Here is a 20,997-nt window from a genome sequence, read left to right as displayed (position 1 = left end):
CAGCGATCAGCTGTAATCTGTGGGGAAACCTGGCAGTAACTGTTCAATTTCGCTGCAGCACCACCACAGGGGAAATTAGGCATTACACAGTGCCAATTCATATCGATGGGTTGTCTGTATAATGTACACCGGTTCTCCAGGGCATAACACTCTCTTTGTAACCACTCTCCACTTTGGACAAGAGATGAGGATCCCGTGGACCCGAATAGGGTGTATGAAAATGGATTTTCTAAACTGGACAATCCCTTTTAAAGTCTCTGTAGATTATGGAAATCATTCTCTCAAAGAAATATGGCTGCTATCGTTGATGTCGAAAATTTTGCCACCGATGAATGCAGTGTCAAATGCCGTTGCCTTGAAGATTTACTCATCTGCAGTTTACTGTGTCGTATTTTTCTTTCAAGGGTTGAGAATTCAGCCCTGAGGCATGGGATCTCGATAGTTTCTCCTATTGTTCGGGATGACCCTATTCCCCCCCCCCCCCCCCCCTCAGACTTCACTCCCATCAGGATTGAGAGGGTGGATAGCGTGTTCTTATTTGTCTCCTGACATAGTTAAAAGTTTATGAGCCCCACAAATGTCTGACTTGTAGAGTGTGCCTTTCTCCGCTCGCCCTTCTCGTTTGTTCAGCCGGGCTTATGAGCTTACACTCTCAAACAGGTTGTATAACCATTTGCGATGTTAAGTCTGGCTTTTGTAAAAGGTTTACGGTGAATGACGTTTAGGGATTGAAGTAAATACAAAACTTGTGCAGCTTTCATAGGAAACCGTAATACGGATAATGGTTTGTTGCCTTCAGCAACTTAAATGTCTTGTTGATGTTGAATATTTATTGCTTGTGTACTCCACCCTATCCACGTGGTATGTTGCAGGAAGGCCCTAAAAATTAAAGGGGTTGTGCAGTTTAGAAAACCCATTTTCATATACCCTGTTAGGGTAGGATTCTCATCTCCTGGCCAGAGGGGCGTGTCTCGCTCTGGAAGGACTGTCCTGTCATGCTTAATTTGCCCTGTGGTGGCGCTGCAGGAAATTGAACACTTACTGCCAGGTTTATCCACAGATTACAGCCGATCACTTTGTGATCAGCGTATTATCAAGGGACCCCTTTAATAAGGTGGACTTGCATGAAAGTGGGGAACACTTTTTTAAAACCCACTCAATAATTAGGTGAGAATAGTCCCTTTCCATGCACAAAATACCTGACCAGGCTAGAAGTGGAATACACGGTCTGATAGAATCCGTCTTGGGCATGTTTAATGAGCAAAGATACTTTCAAAAAGAATAATGAAAAAATACTACATAGTAAAAATTAGCTATTAATAACAGTAAAAAACATAATTGATATATGGTGGGAGCTCTCTTTAAAATTGCATCAGTGTCCTTGGTAGGTGGACACGAGCTTCTTAGAGAAATTGTCATACTTCTACCCTTCCGCATTCTTGCTTCTGTGTCTTCGACAAATTCCAGACATCCTCCATCTTCTCTTTGGAGCTCATCGTATCTGTTAGGGTATGTTCACACACACTATTTAGGGACGTAATTCAGGCGTTTTACGCCTGGAATTACGGCCGAAAATACTGCTTGAAAGCATTGGCAAACATCTGCCCATTCATTTGAATGGGCTTTACGATGTTCTGTCCAGACGGTCATTTTTTTTTCCGCGCCGCTGTCGAAGGCGGCACGTAAAAAAGACGCCCGCTTCCAAGAAGTGCATGTCACTTCTTGGGACGTAATTGGAGCCGTTTACCACTGACTCCATAGAAAAACAGCTCCAATTACGTCCGTAATGGACGCTGCGAAAAACGCCTGCACTTGCCATTACATCAGACATTCAGGAGCTGATTTCTCCTGAAAACAGCTCCGTAATTTCAGCCGTAACGGACGTGCACGTGTGAACATACCCTAACAGGGCTCCCTGTTCTTATGTGTTTATGACCTTGGCCCATGAGTTTGGGTTCATTGTCCTACAGTATTGCATTAGGACTGATCAGACGTCTCCCTGGATGTATTGTATGATGGATTAGAATCTGTTTGGTCTTCTGCCCATTGAGGAATCCATTAATTCTAGCCAAATCATTAACTCAAGTGTTACTCACCTCGCGCCGCTCTACTGCTCGCAATCTCTAATTTTTTTAATCCAGCCATACTGGGTTTCCTTGCCGCCTGGCCCACTTTGATGACGTCATGCGTAGCTTTTGTAAAAGCAGATGATCGGCCTGGATAATGTTGCCTGTGAACATTTAGTCTAGTTGTTACTTACATCATCTTGACCTAGCGTGCCTCTGGATTTTGACTCTTTCCCGCTCCTTTTAGGTTTGTTGTCTGATACTTACTGTTCGATCTCCTGGCCCTATTCTTGTCTTCTCCGCTGGTTTTGTTGCACCTTCTACTGCTCCTCTATTACCAACTTCTTGCTCCTTTCCAACTAAGCTTCAGATATTCCAATAGTGCATCTGCTACCAATCATTGACTTCTCTCGGGACCGGGACTTGCGAATCTGACCTGGAAAGTCCAAAGTATGGGGAGATTCAGTTTAATCCGTGCCAAACCAGTATAAGGTGCCCCTTCTCCGGTGAGAACAGTAACCTCTAAATGTAACCCCAAACCTGGAGGAGAACTTAACTGTTGGCTGCAGACACTTTCTTGTAGCTTCACTACCCGGGTCTTTGGGTTTTAATGTATAGTAGATTGGCTTCCAGTGTAGGATGGCTGTTTTGGTAGACACTCTTCCATGAAGACCACTTCTGATAAGACTTCTCTGGACTGCAGTGCAGTCAGGTTAAGTTTGTGTTTTTTGTTTTTCTTTAGTTCGAAGCTGGTTGCAGGGCTACACTTCTTCTGATTATCGAAGGGACATTTCGTTTTATTTATTTAGCTCTGAACTCCGTTGACTGACCATTTCTGGTCCTCAACCTAGTATGTTTCTTTATGCTTTTCTGCTGTTCTCGTAATCCATATATTTTTATTTATTTTTTTTGGATGTAGTTGACCGTCTGATATGTATGTATGGTTCCTGAAAACAGGTGGTCAGGGACTGATCAATAGATTTTGTAAGACAATGAATAAATAACTTGCGGACTATGGGTGGCAACCGGTTTGGCCACCATTGCAGCTCCCACAGGGGATGTCACCAAGCTTTCCCAGATTGCTGAATAACAATTCTCTCTAGTTAATCATTGATATATTGGCCATTCTCGTTACAGCTTTCGGTTGTTAGGTAGAGCTGGGCGACCTCTCCTGTGGCCATATTGGTTGTCGCCCATCTTCTGAGAAACAGATATTTCTAAGAATCGTCTGAAAGAAATGATCTTTACAGAAGACGACCACTCAAGGATTGTCTATATTTATTTTCCTTCTACCTCCAGACACCTCATCGTCACGGACCGTTTCCTGAGGTGCCCCGAACTGGTGAAACTGATATATGCTTCACAGAGCCATGCTGATAGGTAAAACCATGTTAATCCGTCTTGACATTTAAGGGGTTTTCCAATTAGAAAAATGTATGATGAACATCTGAATAAGCTATAAATGTGTTATCGGTGGGGTCCAACTACTAGGACTGCGCTTCCGGCAGTGCATGCAGTCCCTCTGCATTTAAGTCCTATTATGGGGGTACAGACGCAACGGAGCATGCTCACTAAGATGTTTCACCATTTCCTATAGACTTTAATGGGGAGTGCTATACTGGACATCCCCATAATCCGGATCAATGGAGTCCTAATGGTCAAACCCCCATTGGTTTAACCTTTTTTGGCGTATTTGATATGCCGTAAACGTTTTTTTTTTAAGACCCTTTAAAGGAATATTCCCATCCTAGACACTTATGGCATATGACACGAATGTCTGATCAATGCGGGTCCCAGCTGTAAGAGCCGGATCTATGCCGAGGGGGGGCTTCGATCCCTGACCCACCTAGTGAGATGGTAAATGAATAGAGAGGTGGCCACTTGTGGGCATGGCTGTTTCTGTAACCCCCATAGAAGTAGATGGAGAGAGCTGTGCACAAGCGCGGCCACCTAGCCATTCATACTCCGTCTAGAAATAGTATGGGAGTCGGCGGACCCCTCTTTTTGACATAGGTGCTGGGACCCGCATCTATCAGATATTTATGGCATATGCCGTGGATATGCTATAAACTTCTGAGATTAGAATAACCCTATAAAAGTCCAAAATTTGGCACGGTGTACCCTTTTTAGCGTTCTTTAATATGTGTGTGGTTACTAAGCTGGCACACATTCCCTAAGTACATGTTTCTATGTCTGTAATGGTTTTAAATTGGTTGGTTAACATCGCTTCTTGGCCACAAGCTGGCATCAAGTTAAGGTTTAAGATTACAGGATCCAGGTTGGCGCAATTACTGAAGAAGAGTCTTAACGGCTTCGAAGCACAATCTTCCTTCCTGACAAATTGTCCGTATTTCCGGTTCTTTTCTGTGTAGTTCACATTCTTATCTTTCGTGAATACAATCTAATGAGTAAAATATCACAAAACCCTCTTTTGGCTGTGTAGTATTAATTATAATGCATGAATAATTGTAACCACGGAGACGCATATCTCTGCATAGGGGATGTTTGCACTAAACGGCAGGAGATTTTTAAAAGAAAATGTACATTTTTTTTTTTTTTTATTATTTGCAGTCGCCTAATTTTTTTTTACATTTGATGCATTACAGCAATAAACAAAATTTGGTTGCAAATCTGTACATGCCCTTTAACAAACCCACTTAAGTGAGTTGAAGAGTTCTACTTTATCGCATGCATTCACCTTGTACAGGAGATACTCCATTTTTTTTTCTGCAGTCATATATGTAGTAGTATTGTAATGCTTACATTGCCCCATCAAATAATTAGGTCTGTGTTCTCTCCACCAGGATAACCCTTTTAGAACTTATTTTGTCTAAAGTTAGTGAGAGGAGCCCTCTTACTGAGATGGAGTTGACAAATCTGCAGCAAATAGCGGAGTTCGTTTCTGACTGTTTCCAGAAACAATGCAAAGCGGTGCTGAAATTGACGTCTCCAGGGGACTGCGGGGACGAGGTAATATGGCTGCATTCAATTGCCTAACTAGGAAAGTTTTAGGAGTGTCCAGAGTTGACCTCTATATGGCCCATTTCATGCATGACCAGTAGACTGGGCCATAGACTGTTACCATAGGAACCTGTGAATAGGAGGGAACCAATTGACTTTGGTAGAGTATAGTGAGAAATCTCGCTGACCTCCGTAAAGGTCATTGTGCATGGAGGAGTAGGAGGGAATCCTCAGCCATCACCCATTGCTGAGAAGTGATCTCTACAGAACAGGAAGGGTCAGTCTTGTGAGGCTCGGTGGTCATAATGTCTCCATGGTACAAGCTACCTTTTCCTATAGCGCTCCAGCAACTTTTTCTATTGGCCAGCGGCAATAGAGTTTTGACAGAGGCCGGATTGCGGCCGAAACGTTACAGATTTCTCTATTACATTGCCTGATCCGAAAATTAAATATTTTCTTTGCATATTTAACCAGAGGAGTGCTTGAGTTTTATCTTATCAATATTGACGGGGTGGGAACCCTACCTACAGCACCCAGACCATGTTGCAGAGTGCCACAGACTTGATTTATAATGAAAACTGCAAGATTTTTTATATATATATATATATATATATATATATATATATATATATATACACTACCGTTCAAAAGTTTAGGGCCACTTAGAAATTTCCTTATTTTTGCAAGAAAAGCACAGTTTTTTTCAATGAAGATAACATTAAATTAATCAGAAATACATTCTATACATTGTTAATGTGCTAAATGACTATTCTAGCTGCAAACGTCTGGTTTTTAATGCAATATCTACATGGGTGTATAGAGGCCCATTTCCAGCAACCATCACTCCAGTGTTCTAATGGTACATTGTGGTTGCTAACTGTGTTAGAAGGCTAATGGATGATTAGAAAACACTTGAAAACCCTTGTGCAATTATGTTAGCACCGCTGTAAACAGTTTTGCTGTTTAGAGGAGCTATAAAACTGAACTTCCTTTGAGCTAGTTGAGAATCTGGAGCATTACATTTGTAGGTTCGATTAAACTCTCAAAATGGCTAGAAAAAGAGAGCTTTCATGTGAAACTCGACAGTCTATTCCTGTTCTTAGAAATGAAGGCTATTCCATGCGAGAAATTGCCAAGAAACTGAAGATTTCCTACAACGGTGTGTACTACTCCCTTCAGAGGACAGCACAAACAGGCTCTAACCAGAGTAGAAAGAGAAGTGGGAGGCCCCGCTGCACAACTGAGCAACAAGACAAGTACATTCGAGTCTCTAGTTTGAGAAATAGACGCCTCACAGGTCCTCAACTGGCAGCTTCATTAAATAGTACCCGCAAAACGCCAGTGTCAACGTCTACAGTGAAGAGGCGACTCCGGGATGCTGGCCTTCAGGGCAGAGTGGCAAAGAAAAAGCCATATCTGAGACTGGCTAATAAAAGGAAAAGATTAATATGGGTAAAAGCACACAGACATTGGACAGAGGAAGATTGGAAAATAGTGTTATGGACAGACGAATCGAAGTTTGAGGTGTTTGGATCACACAGAAGAACATTTGTGAGACGCAGAACAACTGAAAAGATGCTGGAAGAGTGCCTGACGCCATCTGTCAAGCATGGTGGAGGTAATGTGATGGTCTGGGGTTGCTTTGGTGCTGGTAAAGTGGGAGATTTATACAAGGTAAAAGGGATTTTGAATAAGGAAGGCTATCAGTCCATTTTGCAACGCCATGCCATACCCTGTGGACAGCGCTTGATTGGAGCCAATTTCATCCTACAACAGGACAATGACCCAAAGCACCTCCAAATGATGCAAGAACTATTTAGGGAAGAAGCCGGCAGCTGGTATTCTATCTGTAATGGAGTGGCCAGCGCAGTCACCAGATCTCAACCCCATAGAGCTGTTGTGGGAGCAGCTTGACCGTATGGTACGCAAGAAGTGCCCATCAAGCCAATCCAACTTGTGGGAGGGGCTTCTGGAAGCATGGGGGGAAATTTCTCCCGATTACCTCAGCAAATTAACAGCTAGAATGCCAAAGGTCTGCAATGCTGTAATTGCTGCAAATGGAGCATTCCAAGACCAAAGCAAAGTCTGAAGGAGAAAATTACTATTTGAAATCATTATTTCTAACCTTGTCAATGTCTTAACTATATTTTCTAGTCATTTTGCAACTCATTTGATAAATAGAAGTGTGCGTTTTCATGGAAAACACAAAATTGTCTGGGTGACCCCAAACTTTTGAACGGTAGTGTATGTATGTATGTGTATATATATATATATATATATATATTATATCTGGACAATCACATAAAAATCCTAAAAAATGTTAAACATAAAAACTTGATCTAAACAATCGGTCATTTTCGGATGACACATTCCCTTTAATAATGGAAATGCTCAGAATGTACACTATATGGCCTAATTTATTAAGTTCAGCTGTTTCAGCCACACCCATTGCAAACGGGTGCAATAAATCAAGCACACAGCCATGCGATCTCCATAGACAAACATTGCTGAGAGTATAAGTCGTACGGAGGAGCTCCGTGACTTTACACGTGGCACTGTCATAGGATGCCGCCTTTGCCACAACTCTGATCTGCTAGATCTGCCGTGCTTACTGGTAAGTCCTATTATTGTGAAGTGGAAGTATCTGGGAGCAAAAACACCTTAGCCGCCAAGCAGTAGATCGCACAAATTCAGAGCGGGGTCGCCGAATGCTGAAGCGCATGTAATTACGACCTATCCTCTGTTGTATCACTCACTTCCAACTTTGTGGGAACCGTTTGGGATTTGGACCTTTCCTGTTCCAGCATGACTGTGCCCCAGTACACAAGGTCCATAAAGGCATGGTGTGAGGTTTTGGGTGTGGAGGAACTAGAGTGGCTGCAGAGAGTCCTGACCTCAACCCCATCATACACCTTTGGGATGAATTGAAATACGGATTGCGAGACAGACCTTCTCCCCCCAACATCCGTGTCTGCCTCACAAATGCTCTCTTGACTGGGCACAAATTCCCACAGACACCCCAAAATCTTGTGGAAATAATTCCCGGGAGCGTGGAAGCTCCAAATTAATGCCCATAGTTTTGTAATGAGATATCCAACAAGCTCCTATAGGTGTAATGGTCAGGTGTCCACATACTTTTGGCTAGAAGATATTTCCCTCACAGCCCAATAAATGCTGAGGTGGCATGACCCCTTACGCCCCATACACACGAACGTGCTTTTGCGGCAGCAATTCCCCCGAAAATCTACGGGAGAATTGCGGCCCCATTCATTTCGAAGAAGTTTTTACGGTCTGTGCATGGCCCGGAAGCCCGCACCGCAGAAAGACCGGACATGTCTTATTACGGCCGTCTTCTGCGGTCCGGGCTCATTGAAAATAATGGCCGCGGCCATGTGCATTGCCCGCGATTTGCGGGCAGCTTGCAGCTGACAGTCTGCTGCCGGCCGACCCGAAAATCACGGGCGTGCACATGGCTACGGTCGTGTGAATGAGGCCTTAATATTTCCGAAATTGTTGTTTTTGTTTAAATATGTTTTTGTTTTTGGGTTTTGTTTTTTGCACCTAAGAAAAGTTCACTTTTAGGCCGGGTTCACACAGAGTTTTTTGCAGGCAGAAAATCTGCCTCAAAATTCAGTAAATTCTGCCTGCAAGCCGTTTTTCGCCCCCGGCCATTGAGCGCCAATGGGCATAAACGCAGCAAAATACATTTTCTCTGCCTCCCATTGATGTCAATGGGAGGTCAGAGACGTAAATGGCCGAAGATGGGGCATGTCGCTTCTTTTTCTCGCGAGCCATTTTTTCCGCTCGTGGGAAAAAAACGCCTCCGCTTAAAATCAATGCAAGGCATTTTAGGCCGTTTTTTTGGGGTGTTATCCGACGCGGTTTCCGTGTCAATAAACTCAGTGTGAACTGACCCTTAGTTTGTTAATCAAGGAAGGTGCGATCCCCATTTTTTTTTTTTTTTTTTTTTTTATGGACCTTTGAACCCAATAATGAACCATAGGAAAAATAACTATTTACTGATAAAAGGACGATCTCAGCAGTGGTGTTAAAAAGGCATTGGGGCTCTCCCACCTAGATTTTTACACCAACATGGCCATAAGAGATCGAAAAGTGCGGTCTGAGTTATTGCCCTTTTGTCTCTTCACACCTCTGTTCCAGTTCAGCCTTGAGCAGGTTAATCCAAAGTAATCAAAGTCAGACTGGTTGCTAGGGACATGCTTCCTGACAACCCTATATAAAAGGCTGTAGTTTATCCCTAGCAACCAGTCTGTCTCAACTAACTGGGCTGGGTGTCAATGTGCTGACAGCAGAGAAGCGGAAATCTTCTAACCACTTTGAATTTTTTCTTTTTTTTTTTTTTTCTTATGGAATTTTTTCTAGGATTTGGGACTGGGGTTCTGATTAGCAAAAAAATATTGCCCTTGATAACACTTTATAAGTAAATGCTGGACACTTCTGCCTAATATCTCACATAGTAAGATGTGGAAAGCGAGGTGACCGCTATTACAGCTCACATAGGGGTTGTCACCCAGGTTTCCTAAATGGCATACGCCATATATTAATGTCATGACTTGCATCCTTCACTACATATCTTTTGTTCTCACCGTATACATCTTTTATATATGATGCTTTTTTTTACTTCCACAGGAGGCGCTAGTTGCGACCAGGCTCCTGGATCTTCTCTGTGAAATGACCTCAGACACTGATCACCTTTCCTGTTTGCAGTGTTGCCCGGGTTTACTGGACACGGTTGTAGGTGCGTAAAGTTATTTTTGGGTAGTCGCATGTGACTCGCATTTTTTTGGGGACTCTCTTGGACAACCCTTTAAGGACTTATTTGATCGTAATTCAGGCTTAGATGGTACCTACTGATTCAACTTCTTTTCTGCACGGTGCCAATCTGGTATGTGGCTGGGTTATTGGGGGCAGACTTGTTTCTCGGGATCCAGCTTTTTTGTGGGTTGTCCGGTAGCCTGACCTTAGCAGGTAGTTACAGGATGGAGGACCGTCCCTTTCATTGAATGGATCGGTTTGTCCAGGTTTATATATGGTCTTTCTCCATTTTCCACAGATACCCTGCGTCTGACGCATCTGGCTGGAAAACAAAGCAAGAATGTGTTCACCTCCACTCATAGCGCGTCCCTCGGAAGTGACCTGACGCACGCGGCAGTGGGGTTCAAGGCTCATCTCATTCGTCTCATCGCTAACATGTGCTACAAAAACAAAGACAACCAAGATAAGGTACGAGGTTTCCTTATAATGAGGCATTAGTAGTCATTGCACTGACAATCTTTGATATCTTTCTGGGTTCACTGTATGGAGTAGACATTGGTCCACTCACTCTAACCCGTCTAATTCAGAATAACTTTTATAAAAGTGGTTAACTAATAAAATTTCTAAAACGCCCTATGTTGGTGTGTTTTGGCGCAGACCGCTGTAAATACCCCATCACTTACCCCTGCGCTTCATTTCAGGGCCCCCTGCCTCCTCCTGGAACAGCTTAGTGGACGGCACGATTATTCCATCCACAGATTTCAAGATGGCGGCAGTCCGGTGATTTAGCCACTTGACCACCTCCCCGGCTGCCTGCTCTTCTGCACAGAGGGCCTGGGCAGATACAGTCAGCCGATACTTCTGTATCTGCGCATGCGCTAAAACCATTCAACGCAGAAGAGCAGGCAACTGGGCAGGTGGTCATGTGGCCAAATCACCAGACCGCCGCCATCTTGAAAGCTATGGACGGGATAATGTGCAGTCCACTCGTTACTAAACCATTCCCGAAGTGCTGGGGTAAGTGATGGGGGTATTTACAGTTGCCTCTGGCAGAACACTGCAGCTGAAGGCGTTTGGTGAATTTAAAGGGGTTTGCCACTTTTTCCTTTTTTGAAATGTCTAAAATCATGAATAACTAATAAACTTGTAATGTTTGTAACAATCAATGTAAAAAATAACAAAACTGATGGTCTAAAAATCTAAGGCAGCTGAGATGGACAATGTCTGAGAGTTCATGGCCAGAGGGGGCCTTAGGGTATTTGGTTTACCAGAAATCTTACAAGACTTCGAGAATTTTACCTAAATTTCGTAGGGCTATGTTTGAAAATAAGATTAAGATTCCATGAGCCCAAGATCCCTGCTAATTCCCCAAACAAGAGCAATCTCGAAGACCTGTCAAAATATAGATATAATTAGAATTTTACTTTATTCCATGGCAACCGTCTCTTTTTTTTAAATTTTGAGTATGATGGGTTGAGGGATCTTGTTTCCATGACCCCCATTGGTACCTAGATCGAGGAGCAACAAGTCCTCGTACCAAAACGAAAAAGAGCTGGGCGTGCGTGCATTGAACTTAAAGGGTTATTCCCAACTTAGACCTTTATGGCATATCCTCAGGATATGCCATAAATAAATTTTAAACGCGGGTCCCATCTCTTAGGCCTGCACCTATATCGAGAACGGTGGTCCTCCGACCATCATCCTCGCTTGGGGTTCGACCACCGTTCTGGAGATAGGTGCCGTTTCCGGAGCGGAGACCTTCACCTAACGGACATTTTTGGCATATCCTGGTGATATTCTGGAATGATCTGAGTTGGGAATAACCCTTTTAATGCCAGCGTTGGAAGCAACCATGTCTTCCAATGCCACAGAGAAGGCATTTAGAAACTCCCTTGGGCTCGTATCCAAGTTTTTGAGCCAGATTTCCCATTCCTATAAATGCCTGTCTCTCGAAAGCCGAGGTTGTTCTTCTATTGTTGAACTATCGATGATTGATACAAAATGTTGGGACCTGTAGTTCGGCACACCTGGAGGTTCACTCCAAGTCAGGTGTAGCACATTTTCCACTTACAGGTGGTTGTAAGCCTTGTGATTTCGGGATATCTGCCAGCGTTCCTGCAGGGTCACAAACCAAGCGGACCTAGAAATCTAATTCTGTGCGGAAGCCAAACATTGATTCAACATTTTGTCTCCTACAATAAGCCTTTTGAAGGCAATTTCATAATTGTTTGCCTGAGATTCACGGTATCGCAGCTCGGCTCCTTGAAGGTTGTATTTGAAGCCCCTCATCCTGTTGAAGGGTTCCTATCTCGATGCAAACTGCTTGAGGGGCAGGAAAGATTTAGGTAAATATGATGAGTGTTCTCATTCAATGATCATCACTTAGACCTTCAAAGACCCAAAGAAATCTAGAAGCCCATCCTAATTAGTCAAATAATATGATGACGCAATGAGAAAAAAAAATATTTGCACAAATTCCCATTTCCCCACTCCCACGTTAATCTATAAGAATCTCCTTGTGTACGTATTATATATATATTTTTTTCTGAGCCTGTGGAGTTATTTCTGATGTGAGACGGTAATCCTTGATGTTTCCGTCTGTCATGTTTAAGCGGACATCCGACTTAAATAGAACCTGTCATCAAGTCCAAAGACCATTTCCTTATCCTATACCACATAGAGAGCTGAAGGCAAAAAACAGGGTTCCAGTAAAACCTCAACAGCTCATCTGAGAGGCAACAATTTCTCTCGTGCCCAAAAGATATATTGCTAAAAAGTGTGTGTCTTATAGTCCAGAGTCAGGGTGACCCTTTGGCGGCGTAAGATTTGCCAAAAATCGTTCTGCTCGATCATAGGGAGAACTGTGTCCCCTCTTCTACCAAAGACTAAGTAAGGGGCCATTACCCCAGACCACCAGTGGATTTAAACCGCACTACTACCCTTGACCACCAAGAACGAGGCCAATAACCTAGACAAAGTATAAACCCTCTCTCCTACCATAGACCACCAAGGATGGGGGCATTACCCCAGACCTGTAGGGAATCGGATATTAACCCCACTACTACTCTAGACCACCAGGACAGTCCAAATCTAATCTGACATGAAATACTACCAGATTCCACATATTCCTTGTGTGAGCAGTGAGCCGCTTTTGTTTCTGTTCGGCTTTTACCGGAAAGCCGATGTAGCGGTCTACGGACTCAATAGAAGGTCTATGGGCCTGTACGCTGCCATATTGCTTTTCCGAAAAAAGCCGAACAGTAACTAAGCGTCTCAGCACTCACGCGAGCGCTTCTGCCGCGTCGTTTTAGCGATCGGTGGGGGTCTCCGTGCTCGGACCCCCGCCGATCAAAACTTCTGACATGTCACTATGACATGTGAGAAGTTTGAACGTTTAGTTACCCTTTAAAGGGAATGTGTCGCTAGAAATTATTATTTATTTTTTTTCAGTTAAACAATTATTATTTAAGTGATTTACACATTGTTTTAATTTTTTCACAAATAAGGAAATATAAATTAGATTCTAATTTATAACATTTCCATGTGCTGGCCACTAGAGGGAGCAGTTCCCAATATTGCAGCATGGTCAATGTGGTAAAGCAACCTCATTGATTTATGCTGCAAATTTGGGGTGGACACACTCTCTCTCTAGTGTCCTCACACAATCCCCCATCCCTTCTTCTGGCTAGTGCCAGGAGAAGGAGGGGTTTGAATCTACAAACCTCCTACACTGTGTGCCGCCATTTTCTGAGCGACTGCACAGTGTAGGAGGATTAGATACAGTGCTCAGCAGACAATAATACACGAACATAATGCACACGAACATACATTACCTGCTCCTGCCGTCGCCTCCGCTGGTCTACGCTCCTCTTCCTTGCGCCTGAACATATGGCCGGAAGCCGCGACCGGAAGTTGTCATCTCGCTGTCCGGCAGCGGCTTCCAGTCCACATGAAAATGGCGCCGGATTTCGCCCTACGAACGAGCTTAGTTTTGGTCTGTGTGGGAGCGGCGCATGCGCCGTTCTCACACAGACGGCGCACGCAACTGCGAATGGAACGGCTCCCGTTCGCATTCTCTATGGGGCTGCATGTGCCGTATTCCATCTCTGTATGTGGCGTTAATCGACACATACAGAGATGAAAAAAAGTCCATACAGACACATACTGCTTAAAAACAAGCATAGCCATTAGCTGTGATGGTGTTTTTTTGGTTCAATATCGTTTTACCGGTTCTTGCTTTGTTTTAGTAATTGATATTTAGAAAGGTTTTCAAGTCCTTTACTTGGAGTCATTTTCTATACTAATTTATCTAAAGCTCTCCATACATATCAGATAAATCATGTCATGTGTTTGGCCAGCTTCCATAGGTTTTCCATTCATACCAAGTGACGAAATATCATTAGAATATACCATCACTTGCAAAAAGGTAACGGCCCAACCGCTGGAATGAATGGGTTGCGGCCCTCCGTGGAGTTCTGGGGCTCTTTCTAAATGTTTTTCCTGCACAGTGTCATGGCACAGTGCAGGTACTGCAGCTCACTCTTATGGGGCCAAGTTGACAGAGCATGGTAGAAGAGGGGGGGCTAATATATTCCCTGGTGGTCTAGGGTAATGCCCCCTTCCTTGGTGGTCTATGGTAGAAGTGGATGTTATTATTTGATTCCCTGTTGGTCTAGGCTAATGCCCTCTTCCTTGGTGTTCAATGGTAGTAATGGAGGTTAGTATTTGATTCCCTAGTGGTCTTGGTAACGCCCCCTTCTTGGTGGTTGATGTTAGAAATGAAGTTTTAGATTTGGTTTCCTGGTGGTCTAGGGTAATGCACCTTTCCTTGGTGGTCAGTGGTAGAAATGGTGGTTTATATTTGGTTCTCTGGTGGTCTAGGGTAATGCCATTTCCTTGGTGGGGTATTGTAGAGGGGGAGCTTAATATTTGATTCCCTGATGGCCTGTGGTATTGCCCCCTTCTTTGTGGTCAATGGTAGTAATGGGGGTTAGGTTTTGTTTCCCTGGTGGTCTGTGGTAACGCCCCCTTCTTGGTGGTTGATGTTGGAAATGGAGGTTTATATTTGGTTTTATGGTGGTCTAGTGTAATGCACCTTTCCTTGGTGGTCAGTGGTAGGATTGGGGATTAATAGTTGGTTCCCGGGTGGTCTAGGGTAATGCCCTTTTCCTTGGTGGTTGATGGTAGTAATGGGGGTTAATATTTAATTCCCTGGTGGCCTGTGGTAATGCCCCCTTCTTGGTGGTCGATGTTAGAAATGAAGGTTTATATTTGGTTTCCTGGTGGTCTAGGGTAATACCCTCGTCATGGGCGGGAGCGGCGCTGTTCAAAGAGAATTGGACATCCACCAATCAGCAGGTGACTGCAAATCCAGCAATATATTATCACATATTAGACCGGTGTACCCCATCCTGATATCTGGGCTATCCCTTCTGATGGGTGTGCCCTCTGGGGTGACTTAACCAACCAATAAAATATACAGCCTCATACACTCTTTTTTTACAACGAGCCAACGTTAAATTCCTCTTATACACAACGATGCAATTACATTTCTAATTTCTAGCCGGAAAATATATATATTTTTTTACATATCTGTGAAATACGATGATACAACCTCGATGGATTAGCACCTCGGCCATTAGTTACTTATCCGACCCTTCCTTGACTTTATGGTCCTGGAGATACATAGTGTGCATACAGTAAGTACACCCCCCCCCCCCCCATAGGACTAATTATCTTTTACTTGTTCTGATAACCTCCTTTTTATCTCTTTTTCATCTGCGGCTGTGGTTTCTTCTAACATGTATTTTGCGAAAAGCAACTTGCTTTTAAGGCTTTAATAGTGACGACAAAGTAAGGGTCAGGTTTCAGGAAAATTCCATCAGAACAAACCACATTGATTCCTAGAAAGTAGATTGAAATTTGTGCAATTTAGTGTTTGGATATGAAGACCCTCTCCATAAAAGTAGGGATGAAGAAGGCGATTACTTATCTAGTTATCCTCCCTCTGGTGTTGGGGTGCATCGGCCATCTTGCTGCAGCGCAGAATCGAAAGGGCCGATGGAGACGGTGGACTCCAGCACTTGCCATCTATGTTGATGGAAGAAGATCTCCATCGCTGGACTGATATGTTATAACTTGAAGCTCCTGGGCATAATGGGTGGCCGGGGAGCTGCTGTGCACTGAAAAGCAGTGAAGAGGGTGCAGAGCTAAATCCGCTCTTCGACCCCCTTCTGTCTCGTGAACGTTGGTCCCAGAGGTCGGTTGGTCCCACCGATCATGAAGTCATGGCATATCCTAGCAATATGCCATCACGTTATTAGATGGGAATAAGACTTTAAGGTGTTGTCCTATTAAGGGTCTTCACAGAAGCCATAATTGGAATGAAAATAAAGGCATATTAAAATCTGTCAACAGCTAGCCTGCTTGTCGACTGTTTCCACGTGTCAACATCGCTTTTTTTTATTTTTTTATACATATGCATAGATGCTCTATATCACATTAGATGATTATAAAGCCGCTGTTGGGTGGAATTTTACTTTAACGTTTGACTTGCACTTTCGGAGAACAATGCTGTTTAATTACAAACTCTCAAGATTTTGATTGATGCCCTTTTCGTTGGATGCCGTCGTTTTACTGTACCTGCCAAGTAGTGATCCGAGTCAGACACATTTCCGCACACCTTTCCTTGAACTCGGACCTCAACCGCAATTCAGGTTTTTTTTTTTGGTTTTTTTTTCCCCAGAAAGCTCCTCTGCGACCTCTCTTGATAGATTGCATGCAGGTCATGAAATTATGGCTTCAGGGGTGGAAGAAGGAATGAATGGGATCACAGCGTGTCTGCCAGGTCCGGAAGCATTCATACCCTAGAGCTGTGTGTGCTGCGGTCGATCGTGAATCACACCTTTTGTCTCCACGTTCCTTGTCATTTCCTCCATATACTGCAGAGACAGGGTTATATCAAATTAGATTATGCCAGTCTTGAGGTTGTGGCATGCAGGATTTGGCTTGTTTCAAATTCTTTATTTCGGCAATATATAATTTATATGGGAGCTGATTAATCATAATTTCCAAGAACGGGTGTCACCCACCTATGGAAACATCTGCAATTAGTATCTCTGTTCCCCTGGGGTTCGTATGGACCTCCCAACATCCCAAAACGTTCTTGGGTTAAAGGGGTTGCCCAATTTAGAAAACCCATTTCCATATATCCTATTAGGGGATTCTGGGTTAATAGTGGGGGGGTCCTCCGTTCTGAATCCTCCTATTTTGACGAGCGTGGAGAGCGGTTACAAAGAGCGTCTCTCACTCTGGGGGACCTGTCCTGTCCTGCATTACACAGACTATTCATTGATATGAATGCGCACTGTGTAATGCTTAGTTTCTCCTGTGGTGGTGCTGCTGGGAAATTGAGCACTTGCTGCCAGGTTTCCATATAGAGTACCAATGATCGCTAGGGGTCCCAGTAGGAGGACACTGTGTGATTTTTCTTTTTGTCCCTTTATTATAAGTAGGGATTGTCCATAGTGGAGAATTCCTTTTAATTGGATCATTAATGTGTATGATGGACTTTTACAGACTCTCCGGAGAGGATGATACATGCTCCATCTTTGCTGATGTACAGGCCTTCATTCCTAACCTGTCTGGTTCAATACTATTTTTTAGTTAATTTACTTGGGGGACGCAGTACCTTAGGTGTACGGCCTACCACTGAAAGGCCTGGACATTAGGATAAAAAAAAAGCCTACATAGGAGGAGCCAACGTTCTTCTTTTTATTTTTTATTTTTTTTTTCTTAAATATTTTTATCCTATTGGCATGGCCATATACCCACGGTATTGTGTCGTCGTCGTCCCCCCCCCCCCCCCCCGATATATCTAATGAAAAAATGTTTTAACGGTAAGATGCAGAAATCCAATTTTAGTATTCTCCATTAAATAACAATTCTGAAGCATCTTTACTTAGAACTGTGTGTTGTGCTGTTCCTCCGTTATTCCACCTGGATGTGTATGAATAAAATGAGAACTGGTTGTAACCATTCCCCGTGTCATTGGGGTATACTCGTACACACTGACACTATTCACACTGATTGGACAGTGTCCGACTGTGTAAGAACACACCCATTTTACAAAGGGTATAAATGCACCCAGTTGTTAATGTATTCATACATTTCCAGGAGGAATAACAGAGGAACCACGCCACAGTATTCTGAAGAAAAGACGTTGCAGAATTCTTAGATTGTATGTACTCAAACAGGCGTCAGGACAGCTTATCAGGTCTTCATTAAAGTGTAAGGCCTCATGCACACGAGCGTTTTACTGTCTGCAAATGCGGATCCGACCTCTACGGATACACATCCGTAGCCGTCAGCAATTGCAGAAGCGCCCATAGACTTCTATGGGGAGTCCGTGCCACAATTGCGGACAAGTATAGGACATGTTCTAGATTTTGCGGATCATTTCCATAGCCCGGACACACATCCGTAAATATACGGAAAGGAGTCCGTGGCCAACAGAAATTAATTGGTCTGCAATTTCATCCATAATTTCGGATTCTGTAATTATGAATGAAAATTACGGTCATGTGCATGGGGCCTTACTCTGGAGAAAAAGCAAAACACTCTAGACCACGCCCATTTATTCTAATATTTAGGCACCATAACAATTTTTTTAGTTTTACGTTTTTTCTTTTTTCCTCCTTCCGAGAGCCATACTTTTTTCTGTTTATTTATAGCAGTGTAAGGACTTTTTTTCTACAGGACGAGTTTGTTTTTCACTGCACCATTTATTGTGCCATATAATTTAGTGGTAAACGGAAAAATATTTCTTTACGGAATGGGGAAAAAAACAGCGATTCCTCCATCGTCTTTTGGGTTTTGTTCTTATGGCATTTACCGTGTGGTAAAAACGACATGTTAACTTTATTCTGTGGGTCCCGACACTTCGGTAACGTTTCTGTGGTACTTACAGCAGAGCAAAGCGTAATCTCTCTGTAACCAGTCATTTACAGCGAGATCTCGTGAGATTACGCTTTGCTCTGCTGTAAGTACCACACAAACGTTACTGAAGTGCCGGGATTGTGAATAGACATCCCTTCCTGGCTGGAAGGAATGTCTATTCACTGTCTAAACACTTCAGTAACGTTAATATGTCAGTATAAGACAGCACATAGTGAATAACCCAGTGTCACTATACGCTGACTAAATGAATGGAGAGAAGTGTATGACGCTGATTGGTCACTGATTGGTCAGCGTCATACACTTCTCACTCTGTACAACGCCCACTTGGTCTAAAGTAAAAACACGCCCACTTGGCATTAAGAAACGAATTGGCATAAAGCTAAAATCGCTCCTAACGTGGTCAAAATAGATCTTTTTTCGAAATCCAAAGCACTGCTGTCACCTACATTACAGCGCCGATCTCCTGATGTACGAGATAGGGCACTTATAATGTGGTGACAGCCTCTTTAATGACTTTGTGTTAATGCTTGTAATTTATCAATGTAAATACATTTGTAATATACTTACATTTTCCAAAGTGGCCCCGTTTCCAGATCCTGCCGTGGGGAACTTGACTGGCGACGTCACTCTCTGCTCTGGCTCTGCCGCTTTGTCGATCTTGAATTTTTTTCCGGGTATACGACACGTTACTTGTGACGTGGTGTATATCGGCTTGTTCTGTTGTAACGCGCATGCACGGCCCGTGCTGTTATCTCGAGAACAGCAGGGACCGCGAGAACAGCAGGGACCGCGAGAACAGCAGGGACCGCGAGAACAGCAGGGACCGCGAGAACAGCAGGGACCGCGAGAACAGGGGCTTCTCTGACAACAAACTTGTTGACTGTTTCCAACCAACAGAATTGTGAAAGCATCTGTGGATCATTATACAGACTAGACTGGGATCGATGCACAATAAGTTATGTATTTACAGAGTTGCGTTATGCTACAGAACTCTGTAACTTTGCTACAAAATTTTCCAGGTACACCACTTGGCTTTGTTCCTGATGCCGCGTCCATCCTACGAAGTCTCCTGGAGATATAAAGACATGGTTGAAAATGACAATATAAATCAGTGTGTGTGGTATAGTCCCCGGAGGATAGCTGTAAGCCAATGCATCCTTGTCATCCAAAGATGGAAACCCCCTTATATCCATCCATTACGTCTCCTCTTTAGAACAGCTGTACTCTTCTGGCTGTTTGCCTGTTACCAGGATGATGTTCATACACTACTGAAATATGACTTTTTCTGAGAACGCAACCGGAAGCCATTGCAGAGGTGGAGACGCTCTTTCTGCTCGTTCCCGGCATGTCTGATTTAATTATACCTCTTGTCACAGGTAGCATTCTTCCACTGCTTTTTTTTCTATTTTAGACAAATGTTCCTTCTTAAAGTTTTCTCTGGGCAAATTCTGACAAGCTATGGCCCCCGAGTTGCTCTTTGAATGTCCTTGCAATGAGTACCCCTTGTTTTGGAAATCTTCAGCTTTCGACCACCAGGACGTCTATGTAGATGTCAACCAAGCAGCATTGTAATGAGCTCCCTGGGTGATGGGAAATGCTGCCCCTGCTGGGCAGGGTAAGACATAGCAGAGGTAGTATGAGCAGACTCTGGGGTAGATCATGAACTACTTTGGCCAAAATGGCAATGTCAAAGTAAGTAGGACATTTGATTGCAGAAGATAAGTAAAAAATCGGCAATGGGAAGCATTCGAAATGCCCTCAAAGGGTTGCCCAAAGTGACACCCTGGAGACCACATGCTAATGCCAGGGAGATGTTATTGCCAACACTTGCATGCTTCTCCCCATTATAACATCTGTATCCCCCTCTAATAGGGCTTATCGGAAGGGGTTGTCTCTTAAAGCGTCTCTCCAGGGTCGGAGATGTCCTCATGAGAACATGGCTAAGTACGAAGGAAGTTATGGAAAAAAAAAAAAAAAGGTTCCTTAGCTTATTCCATTGGATGTGTAGGTAAATATAACGGTGACGTCACATAGCTGATATCTCCTCACTAGATGGCAGCAAGATCTTGACGCTCAGGCCAAGTGTTGTTTATACAGCCAGTTTAGCATTGGCGACCATGCTGTGTGAGTGAACAAAAGAAGAGGTTCAATCTTTTTATGTTGGCAGAAGACACGCAGAAATCCTGCCGACAGATCCGCGTGTCTTTCTGAAACAGAGATTTCATCTCCTTCATGG

At 43.5% G+C, this 20,997-nt stretch overlaps 1 protein-coding gene across 2 annotated transcripts in view; it reads left to right on the top strand.

Annotated features, from left to right (window-relative positions):
* Window positions 1-20,997, top strand: part of ATXN10 (ataxin 10) — a 97,602-nt gene that overhangs the window by 39,627 nt on the left and 36,978 nt on the right. For both annotated transcript variants that reach the window (XM_075855938.1, XM_075855937.1), the window contains exons 6-9: window positions 3,366-3,446; window positions 4,871-5,036; window positions 9,678-9,786; window positions 10,102-10,271. In XM_075855938.1, the coding sequence (XP_075712053.1) occupies window positions 3,366-3,446; window positions 4,871-5,036; window positions 9,678-9,786; window positions 10,102-10,271 (526 nt within the window). The remainder of the gene's footprint in view (window positions 1-3,365; window positions 3,447-4,870; window positions 5,037-9,677; window positions 9,787-10,101; window positions 10,272-20,997) is intronic.

The sequence above is a fragment of the Rhinoderma darwinii genome, chromosome 3 (genome assembly GCF_050947455.1).
Source record: "Rhinoderma darwinii isolate aRhiDar2 chromosome 3, aRhiDar2.hap1, whole genome shotgun sequence".
NCBI classification, from domain to species: domain Eukaryota; kingdom Metazoa; phylum Chordata; class Amphibia; order Anura; family Rhinodermatidae; genus Rhinoderma; species Rhinoderma darwinii.
The sequence above is the reverse complement of the archived record's forward strand: the minus strand, read 5'-3'. Positions and strand labels throughout refer to the sequence as shown.